We start from the raw sequence: 23,683 nt of genomic DNA, 5'->3' as shown, positions 1-23,683 counted from the left end.
GGATGAAAAGAATAAATTTCTCAGGTCTGATTTTCAAGTTGTGTAGAAGGCTTAATCAGGAGTTGGTTAATTTAAAATGCTTTTCATACTTAGCTGCCGGACTGTCAAACAGCGTGACTGAGCTGAGATTTGGGAGCAGAAGTGTGTGTTCTGAAGGCATAAGCCAGAAGCAGATTACGTGCTGTCCTGGTCACCGCAAAACTCCCACCAAAGCCAGCATTACCGCAAGGTGTCCGACAAGATGACTGTAATAATCCCTTGTGGTCTTCAGCTCTGTGTGTCTGAAACGTGTGAGTAGGAGTTGTATCAGATCCGCAGCGAGAGCGTTTCCAGGCCGTGCTGTGTGGTGTTGGAGCCCTTTGCAGGGTGCGTTGTGGCTGCGGGTTTCTGCTCTGTTCGCAGTACCAGGTGGGCTGTGCTCGCCGTTGCTGCCTGGAGCAGTGTCACGTTGGCGGCGGTGGCAGAGCAGGGGAACTGCTTAGCAGATCAGTCCCCGGTGTGTAGGTAAATCGCGAAACTCCCAGCTGTGCCGTGGGTGCTCAGTGTTTGTCAGAGTTCAAAAGGTGATTAGCAACGTTCATGGGAGAAAGGTCCACTTGAGGCGAAGTACAGAGAAGCCAAGCCGTGGCTCAGGAAGTCCCTAAGCCAGAAATCACGGGAGGCTGGAAGCACATCCTAAGGAATTGCTGGTTTTTGCTTGCTCTGTTCTCATACTTTGGCCTCTGTTGTTGGCAACTGTTGGAAAGGAAGCAAGCGGTGACTTGGTGAGGCAAACACTCCATACCTGCACATATTCAGACGGAGTCATAGCAAATGCCTTATGAGTGGCACAACCTTCCGTCGGTATGCTGGATTCCTTCCTTGGCAATATAGAGAACAGCATGGATACGAACTGAGATGATGTGGTCTGCTTATGCAAAGCAAAATGGTAAATTTGCCAGGCTGTTTCTCCAAGGAGAAAATTATTGACCTTGCTTTTTCTGGCATACCAGCTACTGTTATAATGATGATGATGGTGACAGCAACCAGACAGAAAGGCCAGCAATAATTCTTTCCTGCCCATTATTACAAGGCATAAAGCTAAACCCAGTCTGAAGCCAATGCTAGTCTGGCTGTGCTCTCTTTACAAATGTGTGAGGCAGTTCTCATATGGGTTAAAATTCAGGACTTTTCATACTGACCTTTCCAAAAACAATCCTTTTGATCTTTTGATATAAGCCTGTGTATTTCTATGTTTGTATCTTACCAGTGATGTGCAGCCCAGAGATGATGTCCAATAGCAAATATGTCAGTGTAGAAGTAACCTCTCTGAGCTCCTGGGTGATTCATCTCCTGACAATACATTTTGGCTGCACATGTAAGGGCTGGATCTTGCCCCTGAGAATATTGGCTCAAAGAAGCAATAACAATGCGGTCAGTCAAAGCACTGCTTTCCCTGGGAATTTTGTTGCATGAAGAAGAGAAGAACTTTGGCCTTCCTGTGTTTGTCAACATGATCTGCCTTCCAGCAGCTTTTTATATTTATGTCCATTAGATTTTTCCCTTTTCTTTTCCCCCCACTCCTTATTTCTACCTTAATCATAATCAATATTGTAATCATAGACTTTCTACCTCATCCAAGATTTAAACACTGTTTGATAATGTTATTTGGTAACTCCAGATGCATCAAGCATTTTTTCCCCAAGCAAGAGTAGTAGGTGAGGTTTGTTTTCCTAAAGTCCGATGAAATAACCCAAATCATTGTCACAAAGTTGTTGTTTGCACCTACATGGGTTACACCTTCCATTCATGGCATATATCTTTAAGGTGCTTTATTTAAAAGGCTAAGTTGCACAGCTGGTGCCAGAACTGTTGGTGTGTCTCAGAGACAACCATCTGAAGCAAAATTATCTTGGTGTTTCAATAATTAACTGCAGGGGTGAGTGAGGGGTGAAATGAGATGAATCATCCAATGGACCCCACTTGAAGGGTGGGGGTTTTCTAGGCTCCGGTGCTTCAGGAGTAAGCCAGCATGTAAAATGTGTGCAGCAAGGATCACGGCCTTAGAGCTGGCATTTCACAGTCATTACCTGCAACGCTGTGGGCCAGAGATAAATGAACAGTTAAAGTCATCCTGAACTCGAGTCCTTGAGAAATCTCCAAGCTTTCATTGCAGGCACAGCTTTGTGCTCTCCCCAGGCTCAACAGTAGTCTCCGTGGTGTGAGAGGAAGATCAAGATTTTCTTACAAGGCAGATAACGATCCTTTATGGGAGGTGTACTGGCAGAGCAGTTAGGGGGTCTTTCTGTAGCCCCATGAGTTTGTGCTTCAGCTTTGCACTGCGTGCTGTGGAGGCTGTCTCTGATCAACTCAGCTGCAAAAGGTCATTCAGACTGGGTGGTCCAGAGGCAAAACCCCAGGAGTGCAGGCTGCGTAACTCCTGGCTACAGAAGCTGTAATGTCTCAGATAAACCCACCTGATGAACAGTCTCTGATCATTTATCAGAGCTTCTGAGAGAAGGCTCTGGTTTGTGTTCTCACACTATACTAAAGGCTTGACCCAGGCCCTGTGTTGTTATCATGCTCTTTGTTGACTGTACTGCACTTACGTAGAAGAAATGAAAAGAAAGTACCTAAACCTTCCAAATAGACCAGCAGCAGCCACCATCCTAAGTGACCTTTGCAAATGTCCTGCTGAGACAGTGCTCACACCTGTTGCCTATGTTTTGTTTGCAGAACACACTGGAGCAGTGCAGCGTCTGTGCAAAGCCCATCATGGAAAGGATCCTCCGAGCCACTGGGAAGGCCTACCATCCCCACTGCTTCACCTGCGTGATGTGCCATCGCAGCCTGGACGGGATCCCCTTCACTGTGGATGCTGGTGGGAACATCCACTGCATCGAGGATTTCCATAAGTATGGCCTAAGCTGCTGTCAGTGGCTTTGCTTATTGTCTTTCTCTTTTGTCCCTAAAATTCCTCCTTTTTTAGACTGTGTCCAAAAAGATCTGAACCCTCTGCCACTTCCTCCCAAGGCTCGTAAATAGTAGGCAGAGCTTTGCTCCAAGCAGGCGCACTGTGGCATAAAAGATTAATTGGTTAGGGGCCAGTGCTGCTTGATCTCTGTTTTGCTTAGATCTGACTTTATGGATAACTTCTGTGTTTCTCTGTTTTAAATGCTCTGCATTCCCCCAGCCTTCCCTTGCACTCAGCATGTGCACGTTTCTTCTTGCTGCCTGTACCTGCACTTCCACGTCAGCGTCTCCTTGCTTCTTCCACCAAGCAATTAGGAGAGGTCCTGTACTGCTGCACTCTGCAGGTGTCTGCTTACCGGCTAGAAGGATCTAGGTGGCCACAGGTTGCTCACAGCTCCTTTTGTTTCTAGTTGCTAATTAGCTTTTTAAACTGCTGAAAATAAAGCCCTGGTAATAATTTATAATGAAATTGCTATTTAAAGTAAGTCAAAAGGTATGGTTGCCAGTAGTTTCTGTCACTGCTGTGCTACCACCCCCATCATCACAACTAATCTAGGGAAGACAGGTAGATATAATCAGAGCACAAATGTTTCCCCGGTATGGAAAAGACAGACACATTACACCCCTCAATTAAAAGAGGAAATCAATACTGACAAATGTGAGTTTACATCTCAACCATTTATCTCTTAATTTCTAAGGGGGTAGACTTAATTAGAGCCTTATGACATCAGTGTGTGGGCCTGAAAGCTCAAAGAAGCAGGCTGACTTGACAGAAAGGGAAGCAGCCACAATCAACTGGCGTGTTAAAATCCGACACGAGGATGTTCCCTGTAGCTCACATAGGCTGGGTTAATTGGCAACTGCTGTGTTGCCTTGCTTTTCTGTGCCAGCAGTTGTGTGTAAGGTAAAATGTGGTTCTGAGCACTGGCCCAGCAGAAGGGTTACGCACCACGCAGGCTTCTGAAGGCTTTCTCTCACACCCACTTAACATTTTGGAGATTGCTCTTTCCCCAAGCCCCACAGGTCAAGGGCTCACATGCCTTCAAGAGAAAGGCTGGGAGCAAGAGCTGATGCCCCGCGTTGAAGTCTCTTGGCAGCGACTGTATGTGAACCTCGGGGAAGTGGGAGGCTGTCAATCCAAGGAAAGGATGCAAAATCATTGGGTGAAAGGTCGAGGGGAAGATGATGGGAATAGTTCAAGACCTAATGTGACACTCAAATGTCTTTGGCCAACCACACATTTAGCAGCACTTTGGCCAGCCCAGTTTTAATTGATTAGGGATGACATGTCCTCCTGCTCTGGAGGTTGTGCTCTACATTGTGTACACCCTCTTGATAACAAAACTGTAGTTGATGCTCACACTGTCACTTAGCTACCCCCTGCACTTAGAACCCACAGTAGCACGTCCACATCCCCTGAAATCTGCAAGAGTCATCTCTGGGTCCTGTGAATTAACATTTGGCTCATAACGAATTACCCACAGTGGCCTGGATAAAGAAATGTTAAAGTATTTTTAAGCACCACATTTGAGCTAAATGGCACAAGAAGTGCCTGCATGAAGCAGCATATAATTAACTGCGATTACAGCTCCGGTCATATCATGATCCATTTAAGTTATTTTTCAGAGCGCTCTCTATAGCCACTGTTTAATTCATTTTTTCGTTAGATCGCAGCTACACAGACATCTTTCATCTGCTGCCAGTGAAATTAATATTTTCTTTATTCCAAGCACAGATAGATTTTTTTTTCTTTTCTAAGCTAGTTAATTCTGAGGTGTTCATGTGACAGGCTGGGTGGCAAAGTTAGTCTTTCCTAGGTATTTCAGAAGAGAAGGGCCTTTGATCTCCTCATGTTCTGATGTTTGCCATAAGCATTGCCCTTTGTTGCTCCACAGCCTGTGACCCCAGCCCTCATTACATGGCAGATTCTGTAGGTGTAAGTGTCTTTTGTTTGGGTGAGCAGAATTTGCAGCCAGGGAATTGGTACCCATAGGTTTTGAACCAAAAGAACAAATAATGATTCACCACAGGCTAAATGTTCTTAAGCATCCCCACCTCCCTACAAGCAGAGATGGCCACTTTTCATGGGCAATTGCGGGAGAGCAAAACCAGAGCTAATACAGAATGTGTGAATCAGCCAGAAGGGCATACGGTGAGCAATGTAAGGGGAAAAAGAAAGGTCTGTGCTCCTCTTAATCCCTGAGCTGAGCCTGATTCAAACCAGTCCCTTCACACAGTGAGTGAGTGTCACTATACAACTCTGACTCAGGCAGACTGTGGAAGAGAGAGTGCTGGTTTCTCTGCACCCAGACGTGTTCCTTTTTAAGCCTGGGCAACCCACTAATGCATAACTGAGAGATGGTTTTAGCTAGAAAACACAGCTAGACAGAATTGCCCTGATGCTTCTTGTTTGAGAGTAAACACAGCCAGGAGTGTGTTCCTGTGTGCATAAGTGGGTAAGACAGCTCAGAAGTTTAAAATGGATGGGATAAACATCGACAAATTAGTGTAGTGTAAGGAAAATCTTTTTATACCGTCTCTGTTAAGACTTTTTACCTATTTGTTCCAATCTCCAAATTCTAATATTTTGATTTTATTTTTTTTTCCAAGAAACTATCTTGTGGCAGAACCTGGTCATCTTTCTAACCTTAGGATTTACATGGACTTGCTTAGAGTTAGGCTGGGGGTTGAGCCTGAGGGTTGCAGTGGTGCATAGGTGTCATGATCATGGGTCATTCAGCGGGCACTTTAGTTGTTAATTAGGGCAAGCAGAATATCTGTGCTGCCTGTCAGATATTCTTGAAGTCCTCTCCTGATAGTCTGCAAAGTGTTCTTTAATATCTTGCAAACCTGAAATTGCATTGTAAGACTAAAGTGCTCCTTTCTCTCATCTTTGCAAGGAGGCAGCTGTGCAATGCTACTAACTGTGACATGCACGCACGCGTGTGTGTGTGTGTGTGTGTTTGTACAAATGCATATTTCTGGCTTGCTGCTGCAGTTATCAAAAACTCACTCTGAGTTATGATGATTGGGACTGTCTCCTCTTTCTTCAGGAAATTTGCACCAAGATGTTCAGTGTGTAAGGAGCCCATCATGCCAGCCCCAGGACAAGAGGAGACTGTACGCATTGTTGCCTTGGACCGTGACTTCCATGTCCAGTGCTACCGGTGTGAGGTTGGTATTCTAATCAGAAGGACAGAAAGCAAAGGTTGGCTTAATTTTATCACCACCTCATGTTATACACTGTTTGTAGCCATCGTAACACTGTCTCTACAATCAAATTACTTCATTGACTTCAGCATGAAAGGAATCTTTCCTCATTTGTATCAGCGCAAATGAGAAGAAAATCAGGTCCTTTGTTTGTAACAGGTTCATTAGGAGAGCAAGAGAATGTGACTCAGGTAATTAGGACTTAATATTTGAGAACTTCATGAATTATAGCTTGGGCACAAACATTGTTCATGTTTATGTTCTTAAACTGAAAGCTAACGCATGTTAGAATTTGAGCAAGATTGTACAGGAAACTCAACATATGGCTCTGGGTTGAAGAATTTTAATGGACACATAAACATGATCATTCTTGTTTTGTGCAATGCTCTTTGCGCTGCTTTCCTGTTCAGTTTCATTATGCACTTCATATAATTTTGATGGTAAGAATCTGAAGACAGAGAATAAAAATCACCTTAAAGCAATTAACATGTGGGAACAGCTGTGTTAGGGAACCTTCAAGAATTCTTCAATGCAAGTGTTACTTGTTGGATAATACATCAACCAGATGGCAGGGTAAGAAAAGGAGACCAAATGTATTTCTTACTGTGGCTGCAGGTTTTAATAACTTTAACTGGAAAGAAGGATGGACTAAGGCTTACTTTGTCTAGGCTGAAACTTGAGGCATCTGGTTCACTTCTCAACCTGACCTTGGCTTTTGGGGTATATACCAGCCTATTACTTCGGCCCGGTTTTTTAGAGACACCGGGGCATTCCTACACTAGATTTTTTAGAGCCTAATTCATCACACAGCATGTCCCCATGCTGGCTGCTGAGATACCTAGGCTGCGCACACATGGATGTCGTAAGTAGACGCAGTGGAAAGCAGAGGACACAGACACTCACTTGGCTTGATCTCCATGTGCCTCAGCTATCTCAAAAGGAACAACAGTGATTCCTCTTTCTACCACTTACTTGCCAGGTCTATTTACAAACACAAATTTATCATGAAGAGGCGTGGCCTCTAAGTAAGCCGTAATCCCGTCACCACAGCTCCATCAGCAGTCCTGGGCCAAATGATTGCCTGATCACGTAGTGAGGGATATTTCCCAGCTTTCCCAGCAGCTATTCTAGGTGTCTCGAGCAGAAGTGGGGTTTCCATGTGCCTGTCTCAGTGACATCCTCCTTTCAGCCACAATCTTTTGGGCCAATTGTAGTACAAACACAGGTGACAATTCTGGTAAGGGGAGACAGACAGGGAGTTTGCTTAGCTGCTGCCCCTGGAATGGATGCTACAGCTTTGTAGCATTAACTCTTCCAAAGGAGATTACCTGTAGTCAGATGTTGGTACCAAACTTCCTTTCCAGTGAGGCTTTTCTATCCTTTTTTGCATTAAGAAATATGTGCTCAAGTTTGATGTTTTCTCCAATGCTAAAGACCTTTCCTTCCTCAGAAATGTGAAGGGAATAATCTCCTTTTATTTTCAATTGGATTAAATTCAGCAGAGAGCTTGGGAACCCATCTTCTCTGCAGCATTGTCTCTTATCAGGAAATGGCTTAATCGTGAAAGACATCACGTACCTCAGCTTCACGCTTTACGCTGACTCAGGCTGGATCCTGTTACAAGGTGGAGAGTGAGGAGAGTTTCTTTGACTAATAGATTCTTCACTTAATCTTCTTTTTTCTTTACTTTGCTTTTTCTGTTTGCTTATTTCCTAGGACTGTGGTGGCCTCCTGTCTGAAGGGGACAATCAGGGCTGTTACCCTCTGGATGGGCACATCCTTTGCAAGACCTGCAACTCTGCTCGGATCCAGGCTCTGACTGCCAAGGCCAGCACTGATCTCTGAGTATCAACTGTGACCCTCCCCAGGATGTCCGTAGGGGGATATTGCACAAGCTTTGCATGATTTCTTTCCAGCCTAGGGTCTGAATCTCTGTTGTGTTTTGTTTTGTTTTGTTTAAAAAAAAAAAAAAAAAGTAAAACTGGAAGGCCTTGGAACAAGAGGGCAGTTCAAAAGGCCACATTCAGACTGCCCATGACAGGCACCTAATTTTCCAGAGGACAGTGAGTGGGTCAGAGCATCTGCTGTCTCTGCAGCTGATGGAGATAAGTGGTCACAGCACCTAAGTTATCTGCCTGTACAAGGAGGTCTGAATGTGGTCCTAACAAAATGTGGTCCTAACAAAATTTCTGTATTTGATTCCTGTCTCTCAAGAAGTACATGAAGATAGAAAGTGAAAAATGGCTGAGCTAGTTCTTTCTCCCAAGTTATTTTGAGAACCTGACTAGCTCTCATTGAAGTCATGGGGAGCTTCCCTTTGACTTTAATAGCTTCTGGATGACCAGCAGAATTAGCTCCACTGCCCTAGAAGGTGTGAGAGCAGACTCAGCACTCTTCTCATCACAACACAAACAGTGCAACTTCAACTGTACTGCACCTAAGAGCGTAGGTGTGACCTTGTATCCTTGGGACACAGATTTGTTATCTACATCTTTTTTCTTAGGCCCTTACTTGTCTCCATTCCCTTCCAGTTCAGTAGGGTTTTTTCTTTCTCTTATGAAATTATATTTTGCTATTGCATAAATTTATTCAATAGTGATGCTTCCAATTCACAGTGTATGAGCAATCACAGAAAGGTGTGAGCTTGCACACACTATACACTACACACACACACTACACACACACAGAATGTGCTTTTGGTTCACCAGAGGTATAAGCCAATCATGTCCATTAAGAAGGTCTTTCACAGATGTGAGGCTGGAAACACATTTTTAAAATCCCAGTGGTTAAAAAGAAAAAAAAAAACAAACAAGCCAGTACATAGAACTGCAGTGTAAACTAATGCTCAAACAAATCTTATGCCACTCTCTCACACGCCCCATTCTAGTGGGACCGCTGGCAGCGTTGGTTTCTGGGTAGACGTTTAAGCAATAGAGTCTTGTTCCATCTCCTGTTTATTGCAATGGGAGGATTTTCCTTCAACTGTAACAGGGACTGAATTAGGCCTTGGGATATACATTTCTTTGATGGTAACACTCATGATCTGGAGTTCTCATTTAAAAAAAAAAAATAAAAAAGGAGGAATTTCTTTCAACAACAGCAAAAAGGATCCTCATAAATACAGCTGTTGTTCAGTTTTTATCTTAAGAAAGCTAAAGAAGGCATTAAACCCTTCTCTATGCCATTCCAAAAAGTAAGCTTTTTTTTTTTTTAAACTCTTTCCTTTTCATCCCAGCCACTTACAACTTCTCTCTGGTGAAATGTCATTGCAGAAGAGTGCTGGGCCAGCAGCAGCATTTTTATCTTTGGTCCAGAATTAATATGTATGCCAAGGTAAATAAAAGCTGGGCACAGATAATGAGGTTTTTTCTAATGTTGGTGGGGTTTTGGGTTTTTTTAGTTTGGTTAATTAAAAAACAAAATTAGAAATCCACAGCACTGAGCAGCTATAATATTCTTGTTCATGAAACCCATAATAACTAAGGTGCAAATTACATAGCGAGGGAGTAATTTTCATATCACTGAATTGACATTAATATCTTATTTGCAGATGTAATCAAAGAAAATACCTTTCTTTGCATTTAACAAATTAAAAAGCAGAACTGAAACAGTTGCAGGCTGATTGACCATATAAGTGACAAACTGGCACTTTTCTAGAGTAAGTTACAAGAATTTTTTTCATGCGCCCACTGAAAAACAGTAAGAATATGGTGATTTCATCTTTACTCTCTATAACAGAAGCCTGATGTAATTATATCCACTAATGCTGAAAAGAAAATTTAGACGAGCTAGACCAATAGGAAACTAAGAGGACAAACTGAGATACTCACTGTAGCTCCTGCAAATGGTGCATTTCCTTTCTGTTTAGCACTAACCTTTATGGAAGAGCACTGTGAAATTTAATAGCTTTAGCTGTATACAGTAAATTCAAATACAGGAATACCAGTCTGAAACCTCTGTTCTTTACATGGTTTATATGTTGGCAAACTCCACCTGTGTCAGGGAAGTTTCCCAAAATTCACAGCTCAGAATGAATCCTTCTTTGTAGAAGGGTGGCATCATTAAGCAAAAGAAATCGTTCTCCACTATAGTGACTGCGCTGAAGCAGTTTGCCTTTTTAAACTTGATTTCTACTCTGGCCTTCAAGAATTTTACTGCCTCAGACGTAAACATATGTTTTTTTACACCATGAGTCCTGCCAGGTTCCATCTGGGCTCCTGCTCCCTGAACCATGGCATGTAAGGCACTTCTGAGCTTGCTTCTTCACATGCAGTCTGCTCCACCACCAGCAGTCTAAAAACCTCACAACTATTGAGCAAATGCAGTTTGAACTAACCCTACATAAACATGGGAGGTCAGAGCTGGGATTGCTAACACCATGGTATCCCTGGGGAGGATTTTACATCTGTGCAAGCACAGGAGAGGATGTGACGGACTCAGGTGCACAATAGGCCGTTCATCAGGCAGCAAGTGTACCTCTGATCATCCTTCTTGTTAGTGTTAAATCAAGTGGCTGATGAGACTCTCTTGAATAACACTGGGGTAGTGGATGGAAACGAACTATTGTGCTTTCTGCTGAACATGGCCCAGGCTAAGGAGGACCAAAGTGCAGAGCCTTTGGGCTTTTTATGGCCCTGCCGTTGGCTGGTCTTGGAGCAAGTCATATGGCTTCTCATCTTCTGCCCTCTGCACGAGAGGGCTTCTTCCCAACTCCCCAGGGATGTTATGGGAATTAAACTGATTGCAGATTGGCCCAAACTACTGATTTTGGGAATTCTGTCTTCTCTTTCCAGAAAAGTTTGCTGGTATGTAGGTTTGGGATTCCAGCCCATTTCAAAACTAAGGGCCAGCCAGGAGATCTAGATCTGAATCCTCTGTGTTCTTAGGGTGCTGTGGTGAGTTGGGCTGGCATGCAGGGAGGTGAGAGCCAAACTTTTCAAGCATTAAATCCTCCGTGGATGGAAGATGTTTGACAAAGATTGAGCGGTGTTGATATTTGAGGTACTGTGGCTGATTTCTAGACCTGACACATCTGGGTAAAGGTACTGTCGTGCGTTTGTGTTCACCCCTGAAACACCAAAGCCATCTGCCTGTTGGAAGGAGTGAGCATCCAAAACACTCTTCTTTATTTTCTGTAGTGCATGTGGTTTTGGCTTCTATAATTGCTATAAATATATTTGGAAGATATCGCATAAATATATGTATATCACAGAGGCTCTCATCACCCACATGTGTATGGAAATCTCCCCTCTGATGCTTCAGGATTTAATTAGGAAATGCTGGTGGACTTACCTGAATTGCACTGCAATTAAGAACCACTGGGATATTGCTTCATCACAATATTTATCACATATTTATAATATATCCTGTTTTATCTGTTCCAAAGAAGGAGTCCTTTTGCCAAAGAGACCTTGCTTTTCTTAAGGTGGACTTCTTAGCCGTGATAAAAATCGCGTCATCTGTAGCTGTGGTATGTCCAAACTTGTTCCTTTCGGAAAGAATTGGAAGATCACATAGACGTTTCTGTTCAAGTCTGAAGGTTTTGCTTATGCTGCTTTGGCTTTCTCTAGCATTTATTGGCAAGTAGGCCCTGATCCCATGATTGGTGTGGCCAGACAGGGCCCAGGATCAGTTTCTAATTTAGCAAAATATTTAAGCCCCTGGGGTTTGTTTAAGCAGAGGCTTAAAGCCATTGCATGGTGTGGCATAAGCCGTGGGTCTGCAGTCATTAATACCAGAGTGATTCTGTATCACCTAGTCACACAGGTTTGATCTGGGTAGGATGTGAGCACAGTTAAATTTCTGACAAATTATGCAGAACGCATGAAATGGCTCCTGTGTCACCCTCATGCCATCTGCAGGGAGGGCACCTGCTGGCTCACCCCATGAAACAGTTGGACAACAGGAGGACGGGTTAATACAAGATCAGTGCTTCGTGTCGGGTGGCTGTGGCACTTTCCATATGTCACAAGCAGCCCTACGGCCAGATTTACTGTATCTTTGAACCATGGCTTTAAACTGTCTGCTTAAACTTTCTCCAGAAGATTGGATTGCCTCGGTTACAGCCCAATCCTTAAGCATATCCCCAAGGCTAACACTACTACTTTGTGAAAGCGGTGGTTTTATTGTCACTTCTTTTAATCATTGCTTGAGCGTTGTTTCTCAAAACAGAAAGCAACACCATTGCCTTAGCCTATCAGATAAAGCACCTTTAATTTTGGTTTTGCTTTTTTAATATTTTAATTCTGAGGTTTTTATCATGGCAATGAAACACTTGGGTAATGATTTAATCATAGAGGTGTGGGAGTACCAAAAGGTTTATCATAGTGAACTCTACATAATAGTGTTTATCCTGACGGCAGGAGCAAGATTTTTACGAGACACAGGCCTTAAGTTGACTTTCTGCCTATCAGCAAAATGTGCCTGAGAAAGAGTAAGAAAAAAGTGTATTTTAGAGAAGTGGTGGTTGTTGAAGAGAATATGCAACAAATCATACTGAAATCTCTTTGGACCTGTTACAGCGACCTGTTACAGCTGCTGCCTGTCTGTGGTCAGCCAAGCCTAGCTTAGGTTTGATAAATGCTGATTTCTTTGAGAAAGTCCAACAGACAAGGAGTAACAGGACCCAAGAGAAGGTCCTTGCGGGAAATGCTGTGTCTTTGCCCTCCTTCAGCATCAGATAAATGTTAGACACCTGGTCCTTCAGCTGAATGGCTCAGGAAAGATTTGAGGGTTTAACTTTTCTATGGTTCCTGCGGTTGGTTCATCATGTTAGTTTGCTATTTGTTCAGAGTCAACTACACCTTATATAGATGTCAGGGCTATCAGAGAAGGATGTGCTGAAGAATCTCACTGTGTTTTCCCACAAGAAAACATTAGTGATGGTAATTGAGGGTTTGTTGCCAAAGACAGCAGGAACTACATAGTACTATCTAGAGGTTAGTAAAGCACAAACTAAGAGAGCTATGAGAACACTATTGCCAGTGAGAGCTGTTCACAATTTTCACACTAAATTATGTGATGTCAAAAGAGCCATATTTTAGTGAGAAATTCTCTCTTTTTGCAATGTTATCCACAACAGGTTTGGGTATTTTTTTGCTATTATAATTAAAACCATATTGAATTTTTATCTAAATAAATTTCAGAGTTGTTAACTAATATTTTCATTTCTCAAAAACCCATGTCGTCTTTCTCAGTTTTTTGTAGTTCTTGGGTTTCTTCTGCTGGTAAATTAAAAGTTTCTGTGATGATTTTGAAACCTTCTTTGGATAAAACTTCTATTTAAAAACAAGCAGATGTGTTCTTGGGAAACGGTTCAATATTGGACCTGGTGAAATAAAAAAAAAAAGCTTTGAAACTTTTCACAAGATATTTTTTTCCCTATTTTTAACTAGTTTTGCTAATTTTGAAGTCACTGTTTCCTTTGTTAGAACAATCCAAATAATGTGACTCTTGTTAAAATAATAGTGTTATTTCTGTTGGGTTCATTTTTCTTTCCCGTCTTAAAGCCGTGGAGTGGCTGGCTATGGGGAGTGCCAGGGTCTTTTTCTGTGGCAATTGCAATTTTCTTCTTTGGTGCCCCCGCACCCCCCCCACCCCCACCCCCCCCCTGAAATTACTGGAGAATATAAGCATGTTATGGCAACTGTGTGAAGCTCAAGAGATACGAATTGAACTTCATCTCCATGTACCCTTCTGGGCTTGGGAATGGTATTTCTCCTTACACGTTTCTAGAAATACTACCCGGCTTCCTCAGCATTTCAAGTTTGAATTTGCAACATTCAGTTGCCCGACTGGCATTTAGAATATGAGAGAATGTAGTCTTTAAACTTGTGAAATTATAACATTCGTGCAGCATCTGAAAATCTAAGAGAAAAACGGTAACCTTTGTAGGTTTCCTGGTGGACATTGAGGAGCAGTTCTCATTTCAGCCTGGAAATTCTCTGCTGGGATCTGAAAAAACTAAGCTCAAACACTTGCAGACCTCTCTGGCATATGCACGCACTTGTAAGGTGGTTTTGGGGCCAGAGCTAAGCAGAAATACAGGCTGCAATATTGAGCACTGCTGCTTGTACCCCACTGGGCTTTATTCCTGGCGACGTGTTCCTGGTCTCTTTGGCTTCGTGTTACGTGTGGAAGCAGTGGGGTTGATCACTAGTATCAAGAGCATTCAGTTAAAACTTTCTTTTTTTAATTTTTGCTGTTTGTCCACATTTCTCATCGTACCTAGATCTTTTGGAAAATGAGGAAGGAAACAGAAGCCCCAGGTGGTGGCGTTACCTTTACATTGCCAGGGGTTAGATACCCTCACCAGGAACATGACACTTGGAGTGTCTCTAAATTTTTTTTGCCTCTGCCTCCCTTTGTCTGCAAGCAGCTCTCTTACCCGCTTTTTCCATTTGCTCAACGTGCACTCATCTTTGCAGTGAAGATGTTATGTTACTTATTTCACAGAGGTATTGTGAGTCTTAGCTAGTAGTTGGAAAAACTTTTCCAGATCTTTAATCAAGTAGTTTTGTGCATCCATAGTATCAGTGGCCTGCCACATGGGTATCAAAGAAAATTATTATAATTATTGCTTTTAAAATGATTATGAAATTGTGCCTTACTTTTTCAGTCATATTTAACCATGTAATTTAGAACCACATGATTGCAGGGATTTATCATGAAGAAATTTGTTTGAAGGATAGTTTGTTTTTAAATATTTTTTTTCTCCAAAAATGAATTTATTAGTTTTTCCTCTTTTATTTTTTCCTCCAGTTTTATTTCTTTAATATGTTTGTGTAAAAGGGCAGCCAGAATTTGCATTCATGAGAGACAGAAGATTTTATTTGGTCTTGTATGGGGAGCTTTCATTTTCTTTTATGTTCCTTCAGGAAAATTCCTCTCTGCCCGATTATTCATACTTAGATGTCTTTAAATGCAGGCTGACCAGTAAGAGTTTTTGTTGTTCTTTAATTTAGTGTGTGGTTTGCTTTGTGGTTAGGGTTTTTTTAATTAACCAGATATTGGGTACTGGAGAGGCATTGCACATTAATGCAGAATGTTGATGCTAATTTTCATAGAAAAGACAAAATTAGAGTCTTTCTCTGTCTCCAGTGCAGTTTTGTTACTGTTTTCTGTACAACACTAATATTAAGCCGGACTGTAAAGGCAAAATACTGAGAGTGACCTACTTCCATTCACCAGCAAGAATCCTTTGTCAGCTGACTCCTGTTTGTTTGTTCATTTTTTAAATGTCAGATTACAGAACGAGCATCTCCTAAAGATGAAAGAAAACAGTGTTTTCATGTGCAGGAAATTTGGGGTTGCAGTAATAGAACATTTTCTTTGTGAATTTGGATGTCATGGTGTTTTAAGCTCCTGCCTGGAGCCTAAATCAATTTGGCCTCTCATCCAGTTCATCTCACTGGTGCTCCTGAAAGGCTGCAGCCCTGCAAAAGCTCATGCAGCATTTTTGGCTGCTTTCCCTTGCTCCCATTTGGTACATATTTGCACAATTTAACTGAGCTTTTCTTTCTGCTGAAGGTCAGATGCAAGTGATACGAAACACTAAACTTTATAAACAAGCAAAGCCATTTCAACCACAGCATTTTGGACTAGAATGGATTTTTAGGTGGCGCTCTGTCTGCTGGCCTTTGGAGAGGGGATCCTGAGACTACATTGGACTGGAACAGGATGCAAAGCCACAAGCCTTGGTTTTTTTAATAAACTGCTTACTGTAATCCAGCTACACAGTTTCAGCCTCACACTTGAGAAGAAGCTTCCAGCAGCAATGCACATACAGGCACTTTCTCTCTTGCAGAAAGTGAAACTTTCCCAACTAGAGTAAATTTAATGTATTGCATAAGATGCTGGAAGTTTTTTGGTGTTTTGTTGTGGGTTTTTTTTTCCTTGGGATTCTTGCTGTAACCTCTATGTGCAAAGGATGAATAGATTTCTCCCCCCCCCCCCCCTTTTTTTTTTTTTAACAAGATTAGATGTTGCATATTGATGAGCTAGCGTTTCAAAGGTCTGTGGGGCTTTGGAACGTATTAAGAATCTCTGAAGTTTAATATTCACCATGTTTTAAATATTCAGAAGGAAAAATCTGCATAAAATGGCTTTTGATAAATATGTTGTAGGGATTCTTTCCATCTTATGCAAGTGTTGTGGGGATTGTGGCTGTGCCAGTTTTGCTCCAAAGTGTCTTTTGTTTCAGCATTTCAGGACCATTTTGATCCTGTTTGTATGACCAGTGCTTGTCCTGAAGTCTTTTATGGCTTCTTCTGGAACTGTACAACAGGCAGGTGGATGTGACCAAGGCAAAGGTGCAGCTGACACTGTAACTCCTGAGTGTCTGCTTGATTGCTCCCCTCCTTACGACAGTCCAGGCTCTTTCTGTGCCTGCTTCTCGTGGTGCCGGTTGGGATGAGCCCAGCGGTCAGGCCTGGCTGAGCTGTTTCTGCAAAGGTGCTCCGCACCCGTGGGGATTTGAGAATGGAGAGGGCAAGGTCCTGAGTGCAGGAGCAAAGCAAAGTGCCTTTCAGTGCATCTCAGATCTCACAGGACAGTTTCCCCTTGCTTGGATGTCCCTCTTTGGTAAGAGTCTCAGCAGTAAGAGAAGTGCTTTCAGGAGAAGTCCTCCCTTGGGGATGCCCTATTTTCCCATGCTGTCGAAAATCCAAGTGAAGCTTTAGATGAGGAGGATCAGTTGTGGGCTGCAAACAAGCAGCTGTTTTGCTGTACTGTTAACTCTCTCGTTTGCCTTACCCTTGACATCCCATGGTACACACCGAGGTGTGCAGGTCCTGCTTACACATCAGCCTTGACTTTGTCGTGCCAGTCCCTGTTGAATCAGCGCCTAGTACTTGTTCTCAGGGCTGCTGTGGCTTGGGCCACGGGCATCTCATGCTCCTATGCAAAAGGTGGTGCTTTCAGGTTTTGGCTTACAAATAATGCAGCCCTTTCAAATTCACCTTTCCTCTCTCATGTATTCCTGACAGAAGCAGGATTTTAAATATTTCATAGCATTCTTCTTTCTTCTTCCTTTTTGCCACATGCCTTGAAAACATTGTCAGATTACGATCTGGGTGGGGGTTTTCAGGATCGATTTCCTTTCCTTCTTGATTGCATGGTGTAGGTTTGCAGTGAGGGTTTTGTCCTTTTTTTCTTTCTTTCTTTTTTATTTTTTTTAAAGTCTTAGAGAACAGATGCCTTCAGTTTATGCAGAGAAAGATTGTCTATGATTAGAGCTAATCCAGGATGGCAGGATTGGACCCCCACAGCGAAAGCTAGAAAAGTGATTGCAAAAGTATTCTGTTTCTCCTTTATTATTTACACAGGAAGTTTCCACCGAAGGCTCAGGTAGCCCAACTGGCCTATGTAATAAGTAGCAGGGCCTGTAATTACAGTCTGTCTTCTGATCCTATCTGTGCTCTGACTTTCTAGGCACCGTAGTTCTATTTACATCTGTGTCTTTGTCACCTTTTAAATTTTTGATTGGTCACTACGAGAAGTAGAGCACAAGCTGTGAGCCCTGCAGAGGTGCAGCGAGTCTAAATGAGGGAGTCCTCCTTCTTCTCAGGTTTGGGACTGATTTGGGACACGGAGCAGAGCACGAGGAACGGGGGATTTTACCAGCTGTGCAGCAGAGGGAGCAGGCTGCATGCCAACTGGGTATCGTTCAAGATCTTGGAGTCTTTGTAGGACTGGAAATTTGAACCTTTTACAGGTCTTAACTAGCGTACTGTCCTGTGAGGGAGTTTATATATCAGCATTTCGTTGCTCAAAGCAGTTTCTACAGGAGTTGACTTTTCTTTTCTGCAAGATTCAGGGGCTTATGGTTGCAAAGAGGTGCTTCCACATAGGACATGAGGAGGGAGATGGCTTTTGGCATCACGCAGAGAAGCTGGACTAGAAATCCTGGTATCAGTGTGTAAAGCAAGAGTAACATGAGTGGAAGAGGGAAGGCAGTGATTTACATGTGGTTCAGTACCAGGTTCAGCAGCTCTGAGCATCAGCAAGCGCAGCCTCAAGCAGATCAGCTCACTGGGGTGTCAGTCCTGAGACCCGGCAGTAAGTAAATGGGCTCCTTGTGAAAGTGCTTGGTGCCGGTCACTCTGGCAGTAATCTCTTGTCTCTTTGGAAACGTGCGCTAAAGTTATGGTAAAACTACAGAATGGTGCCCCCCCCCCCCCCCCCCCCCCCACCTTCTAGGCATACTCTCAGTGCTATGTTTGATCAAGAGGAATGAAAGCCATTGTGCAAATACTCTGTGCAAAAAAATATTAACAAACCACTACAGGTACTTTTAATGTCCATTAAACTGTTATGCAAATTGTCCCTTTTCTGCGGCTTGTCTGTTATTCAATTATTTTTGGTGTGACTTCTGTTTAAAAAAACCAAACCTCAATTATTTTTTATTTTTTTCTAACTCAACTTCTAAGAAAGTTGATGCTTTAAAGGAAAAAAACCCTTAGTTTCAAACATGGATTTTTCAGGCTTCGAAATTAATAATTTCTACACCTGACCCAGTTCCTGCAGCTGCCAAAAAAGAAAAGAGAAAGCTATTTAAATTTCTCATAGAACCATTTATCTCTTAAAATATGCCAAGGCAATTTGAGGTGGGGGTGGAGACTCAGCTATTTATCTCAGCAGCTTGATTTTTCTCTTTATGTTTCTAACTGTCAGGGGGGGAAAAAAAACAGTAGGAAGCTATTCTTGGGCTATTATTGATGTATTGTGTTGCCATTATGCAGGATGTCTGCTTTGCTATATACGGAAGGACATTAATAATAGCCATCTCCCCTGCCCCCACCCTCGGTTCCTCTTTGGGAAGATATGGTTTAAACTGGAGCATCTGCCATTTTTAAATTGCTGCTCCCTCTTCCCCTTCCCCCAGTTTGTTCCCAAACCAGTTTGGGGAATAGGGCTAAGGGAATAGGAGACAGGTTATATTTGCTATTTTTCTGCCTGCCTCTGTGGTTGCTCCAGGCAAGTCATTTCCATGCCGTGTACCTGTCTACCCTCTTCCTTCCTGTGTATTGCCCCTCCTTTCATTTTAAGTTCCTTAGTGGGAAAAAAAACAAAACCAAAACCCAAACCCTGCTTGCTGTCTTTTTCTCACAGGGGCAGGCTGGCAGAACGGGCTCAGCAACAGACCTCTGATTTGTTTTTACGCAGAATTTCATATCCAGAAACGTTGGTTTCATTATTTCCCATAAGTAGGAAAATGCATTCCTGTTCCCATCCCTCCTTACCCCAGGTTTAAAATACTGTTATAAAACTTTACAAGGTCTGTCCGCTTGTCTAAAAGGCTCGGATGCTTGTTTTATTTTTGGAAGCAGAGTGTATGGTGAACAGGAATAGTTTGATGTTTAAAAAATAGCCCCATTTCAGCATTCCCCTGAAGTGCGGGAAGTCCTGTCTCCGCAGGTCTGTGCCAGCAGCGTGACAGCCCGGAGAGCAAAGCCGACTTGAATAGGAAAAAGAACTGGCCTGCCCCATTTCATCTTTGAGAAGAGGGAGGTGAAAATAATAAACATGGCAAAAAAATAAAGGGCATAATTGCTCTGACTTTTTTTTTTTTTTTTAAACGGCTGTTCCTACATCTTATGCTAATTTTGTTCCGTAGAAGCTTTGCTTATTCAGCATTTTTGATAGTCAGGACGATGTGCTTTTTCATGGTGTCATTATTTTTGCTTCTTGTTTGTTGTGTCCTAGACTTGCCCTGGTCCCTATATGGAGCCATTTGGGTTTGGGCACAGAACTGAAACAAAGTTGGGAGCTCTGTCTAGGAAAGCTCACCTAGAGTTTAGAAACAGTAAATGTGATCAGAGTATTTTCCAGCTCTGATATAGGGAGGTTTTCCAAATATGAATTCTAGATGGGAGGAATGCCTTCATTTGGGAAAGCGCTCAGATTTGAAAATGAAAGGGAGATGGCTATTCAGAGTAGTTTCTTGTTGCTTTTATTGTCTTCCTTCACGGTGGCCAAGGATAAAAATGCCACCCTCTGAAGTGTTCTCTAAACTAGAGCCAGAGTCCAGCACCTCCTCTGCAAACATTTGCCCCAGCTTGCCACACTGCTGCAGGATGGGAGCGAGGAAGGCTTACTAACAACGCAAGGTCCACCTCATCCTCTCCATAGTCAGAGCTGCTCCCCGTGGTGAGTCTGTGTCCAGCTTAGGGCTCGATCCTGCCTTCCTAGTGCAAGTATTTTGCCAGAAACAAGTGTTTTCTCTCTGCCATTAGCTATGGGATTGTGTGCAATGATTAGGGTTTGCAGGGAGGGAGGTGAAGATCCTGTTCCAATTAGGCTGCCTTTGTGCTAATGTTTCATTCAGGGCTGTATGAGATAAGAGCAGTTTGCACTGAAATGCACAGCCGGAGGTTGTGGTTTGCTTTTCAACTATGTTGAGATGATACCCATTGAAAATACAGAACTGGGGCACTTTTTTACATCTGCCAGTGCTTTACTGACAGCTCTGTATGGGTTGGAAACCTGTTTCAGTTTGGCAAACGGACATTTTTCTGCCTTGTTGCCTGAGTCTGATCTAGCTATGTGCTTTATCCACCTAAAAAGTAGTATTTCGAAATAATGTGCCTGATGTCTAAGTAGCTAAGCACCTGGCAAGCTTCTAAGCAGAACAGCCAGCAAGGTGAAGGGAGGGTATTAACAGAGCTGCCTTTACAGAAAGCGTATTCCACTTTCTTCACTACGTGCCTTTTCAGAGACCTGCAGTGCTCATTTATGGGCAGCACAGAAATATCTCTAGTGCCGACCGGGGTTGGGGAACTATGAGAACAATGTAGAAAAGAAGCAAGAGGTTAATTTTGAGCATCTGTTCTCCACTGGGATAAGCAAAGCAGTGGCTTATCCCATCAGCGCTGCTTGTCTTCTTGCTTAACACACCTCGTTGTCTGTAGGCAGTTGTCCAGTAACAGAGATACTTGGGCATATCTCCCTAAACATCTCTATCTTATCAGAACTCCAGAGTCACTCATATTCGGAGATATTATTCACTTAATATTGTCTCTTATAAGCCCTCCATTATTCATTTTTTATGTAAGAGAAAAATTGAAGGTGAACTAACAGCTGGGTGTTTGGTGCTACTGTATTAAAAAGGCTGGTGTGGTCTCATTTTCAGTCTCCAAAATCATGTTTTAGGGAACTTGTCTGTGCTGTGGTCAGAGAGGAAATGCAAGTTTTAATAGAAATGCAGAAAAGGGAAAGGTTTGATGTTTTGATGCTCAGTACTGCACCACTGTGACCTCCTCTCCTGTCCCTCTGGAGAGTGAGGACTGAGTATTGATAGAGGTATGGGCAGAGCAAAGTCATGCTTGGATTTTCTCACAATCTTACTAGACAGCATCTGCCTTGGTGAGACTTCAACTTCCTTAAGGAAACTATGGTTTCCCATGCCATGGCTTGTGTTTTGGACTGTCAGAGAGACTGGAGGGCAGCCTCCAGCACCTTCCCTCCAGTTAGTCAAAGGAGACGCCAGGAATACTAATTCTGCAGTTTGGGTAACAGCAATTTCCAGCTCAGAACAAACAGCAGAGGTCTGTTGTGTTTCAGAGCCTGGTCTCTCATACTGGCTTTACCTGTGGGCTGACACAAGAGGGTCTGAACCACATGGGTCATTCCGGAAGGATTCCTCTTGGCTAAATGCCCCATGGCAAACCCCTTGAGGGCTGGGAGGTTGGCTTAGCTCTTTCAAACTGCAAGGAGGAACTGCCCCAAGGAATGTATTTGTCCTATGTAGCTGCTACGCTTTGGCCTATCCCTGCCAACTGTAGAGCTGCCTGCTCTAGGGTTTGCTGGTGGTGATGTTTATCGGATGTGTAGTAATTCATAGTGAATGACTAGGTCAGGTTTGAGGTGGTATTTCAGCTTCATGCTAACTGTTGGTTTAGCCCTCGAGATAGAGAAGGTTTTGCATTGTTGCCTTTGTTGCAGTTGGGAGGGGGGTGTGACTGGCCACGCTTCTCCTTGACCTGTGCCAGCAGACAGGCTCTCAGGGGCATGGGAAGCATCTTCCTTTTAAATGTGAATCACTCGCCTAGGTATCTGGGCGAGAAAGGGGCACAAGGAGGCATTCCCTGTACGAGGGGTGTCTGCTGCTGCACACTCCATGCCCTCAGATCCTAATGAAGTAACATTACTTGAGGTTTTAGGACTGGTCTCCTATCTGTCGGAGCTTGGGGGTACCAGAGTTTTACGCCTTGCTGAGCACAAGCACTACCCAAGTCTGTGAGGGGCCCAATCCTGCTGCCATTGGAGTTTTCCTGAGTCCTGTAAGTTGCTGAGTGCACCTCCTGCGAGCTGCTGAGTAGCCTCCCTTGCCACTGAACCCATCAGGCCACTTGTCTCCTTCATTGACTAATTCCACAGGGCTTTGAGAGCACTCAGGAAATGCAATCAGCATCTTACAGGATTGGTCCGCTAGGTAATATATGAAGTTTTTTTCTCTGGTAACTTGTGTGCATGAATTGAAAACCATTTATTCCAGTTTGTTCTGAGGACAGATGCAGCATATACACATTTTCTATATTTATAAATATATATAGATATATATATTTTGTTCTCAGCTAGTTACCTCTTCTAAACTGCTATTTTCAGAGCAACCGGCATATATTTTTTATTCAACACGTAAAATGACTTTTTACAGTAAGAGAATGAAATCTGTTTTAAGCATGTGTTTTCTGTATTTTTATTATGCATTATCCAATTATATTGAGATGTATTTTCCTCTTTGCTCTGCTCTTTCAGTTGTTATCCTTTTTATCAGTTATGCTTTTCTAATGTTTTGTAAGGGAAAATAAATATGCAAAATCGCCAGATGCCTTTTTTCTTTGCAGAAGTATCACAAATGCTTTTTTATTACATTTTACCAATCCAATAAACTCCTTATAAATTTCATTTTTGTTTGCTAGCGTGTGAAATTATTTTTTCAAGTTGAATGGTATTTACTTTCTCCCAACCTCCACTGCAATTATGCCCCATATCCCCCAGCTCTTGCTCTCTCTCCTGGGTTCAAAATTTCATTGTGCGGCTCCTCCACATACTTAATTCAAATGCCTCTTTCACTGTTGGGTGAGCCAAGGATGCTAGAAACATGTCACGAGAGAGGCTACCCCTGTTTGTACTGGCCATCTCTTGAGGAATGTTGCACTGTTCTTAAAAACACATGCCTTTGCAGTAGAGTGCGCTCGGTTCCTAAACCATGAGGTAATCTTCAGAGGTGGGTTATATGCAGAGGTGACCCACAGGTATTCTCAAATCTTGAGTTGTGACCAGGTGGCAGCAGAGCCCAGCACCGTGCTTTGCAGCTGAATGGAGGAACAGTTTTCAAACTGTTAGGGGGAGAGTAGAAAGAAGCGTGGTTTGCAAAGCCTTTCTCTTCTCAAAGATGTTTCTAGGTTGTCACTGCAGTAAATCATCTGGATTGTTCCTGGTCTGGTCCAATCTTCTTCAAAAATACCACTGATCGCCACACAGCCTGATCTTCATCTCTCCAGTCAGAGAACCTGGCACA

At 42.9% G+C, this 23,683-nt stretch overlaps 1 protein-coding gene across 4 annotated transcripts in view; it reads left to right on the top strand.

Annotated features, from left to right (window-relative positions):
* LOC121096563 (LIM domain containing preferred translocation partner in lipoma) overlaps positions 1–23,067 on the top strand; it is a 356,409-nt gene extending 333,342 nt beyond the window's left edge. For all 4 annotated transcript variants that reach the window (XM_040612605.1, XM_040612602.1, XM_040612603.1 and 1 more), the window contains 3 exons: positions 2,716–2,894; positions 6,006–6,126; positions 7,879–23,067. In XM_040612605.1, the coding sequence (XP_040468539.1) occupies positions 2,716–2,894; positions 6,006–6,126; positions 7,879–8,007 (429 nt within the window). In that variant the 3' untranslated portion in view covers positions 8,008–23,067. The remainder of the gene's footprint in view (positions 1–2,715; positions 2,895–6,005; positions 6,127–7,878) is intronic.
* The last annotated feature ends 616 nt before the right edge of the window (positions 23,068–23,683 follow it).

The sequence above is a fragment of the Falco naumanni genome, chromosome 13 (assembly GCF_017639655.2).
Source record: "Falco naumanni isolate bFalNau1 chromosome 13, bFalNau1.pat, whole genome shotgun sequence".
In the NCBI taxonomy this organism is placed as follows: domain Eukaryota; kingdom Metazoa; phylum Chordata; class Aves; order Falconiformes; family Falconidae; genus Falco; species Falco naumanni.
This window is presented reverse-complemented; position numbering and strand designations above follow the sequence as displayed.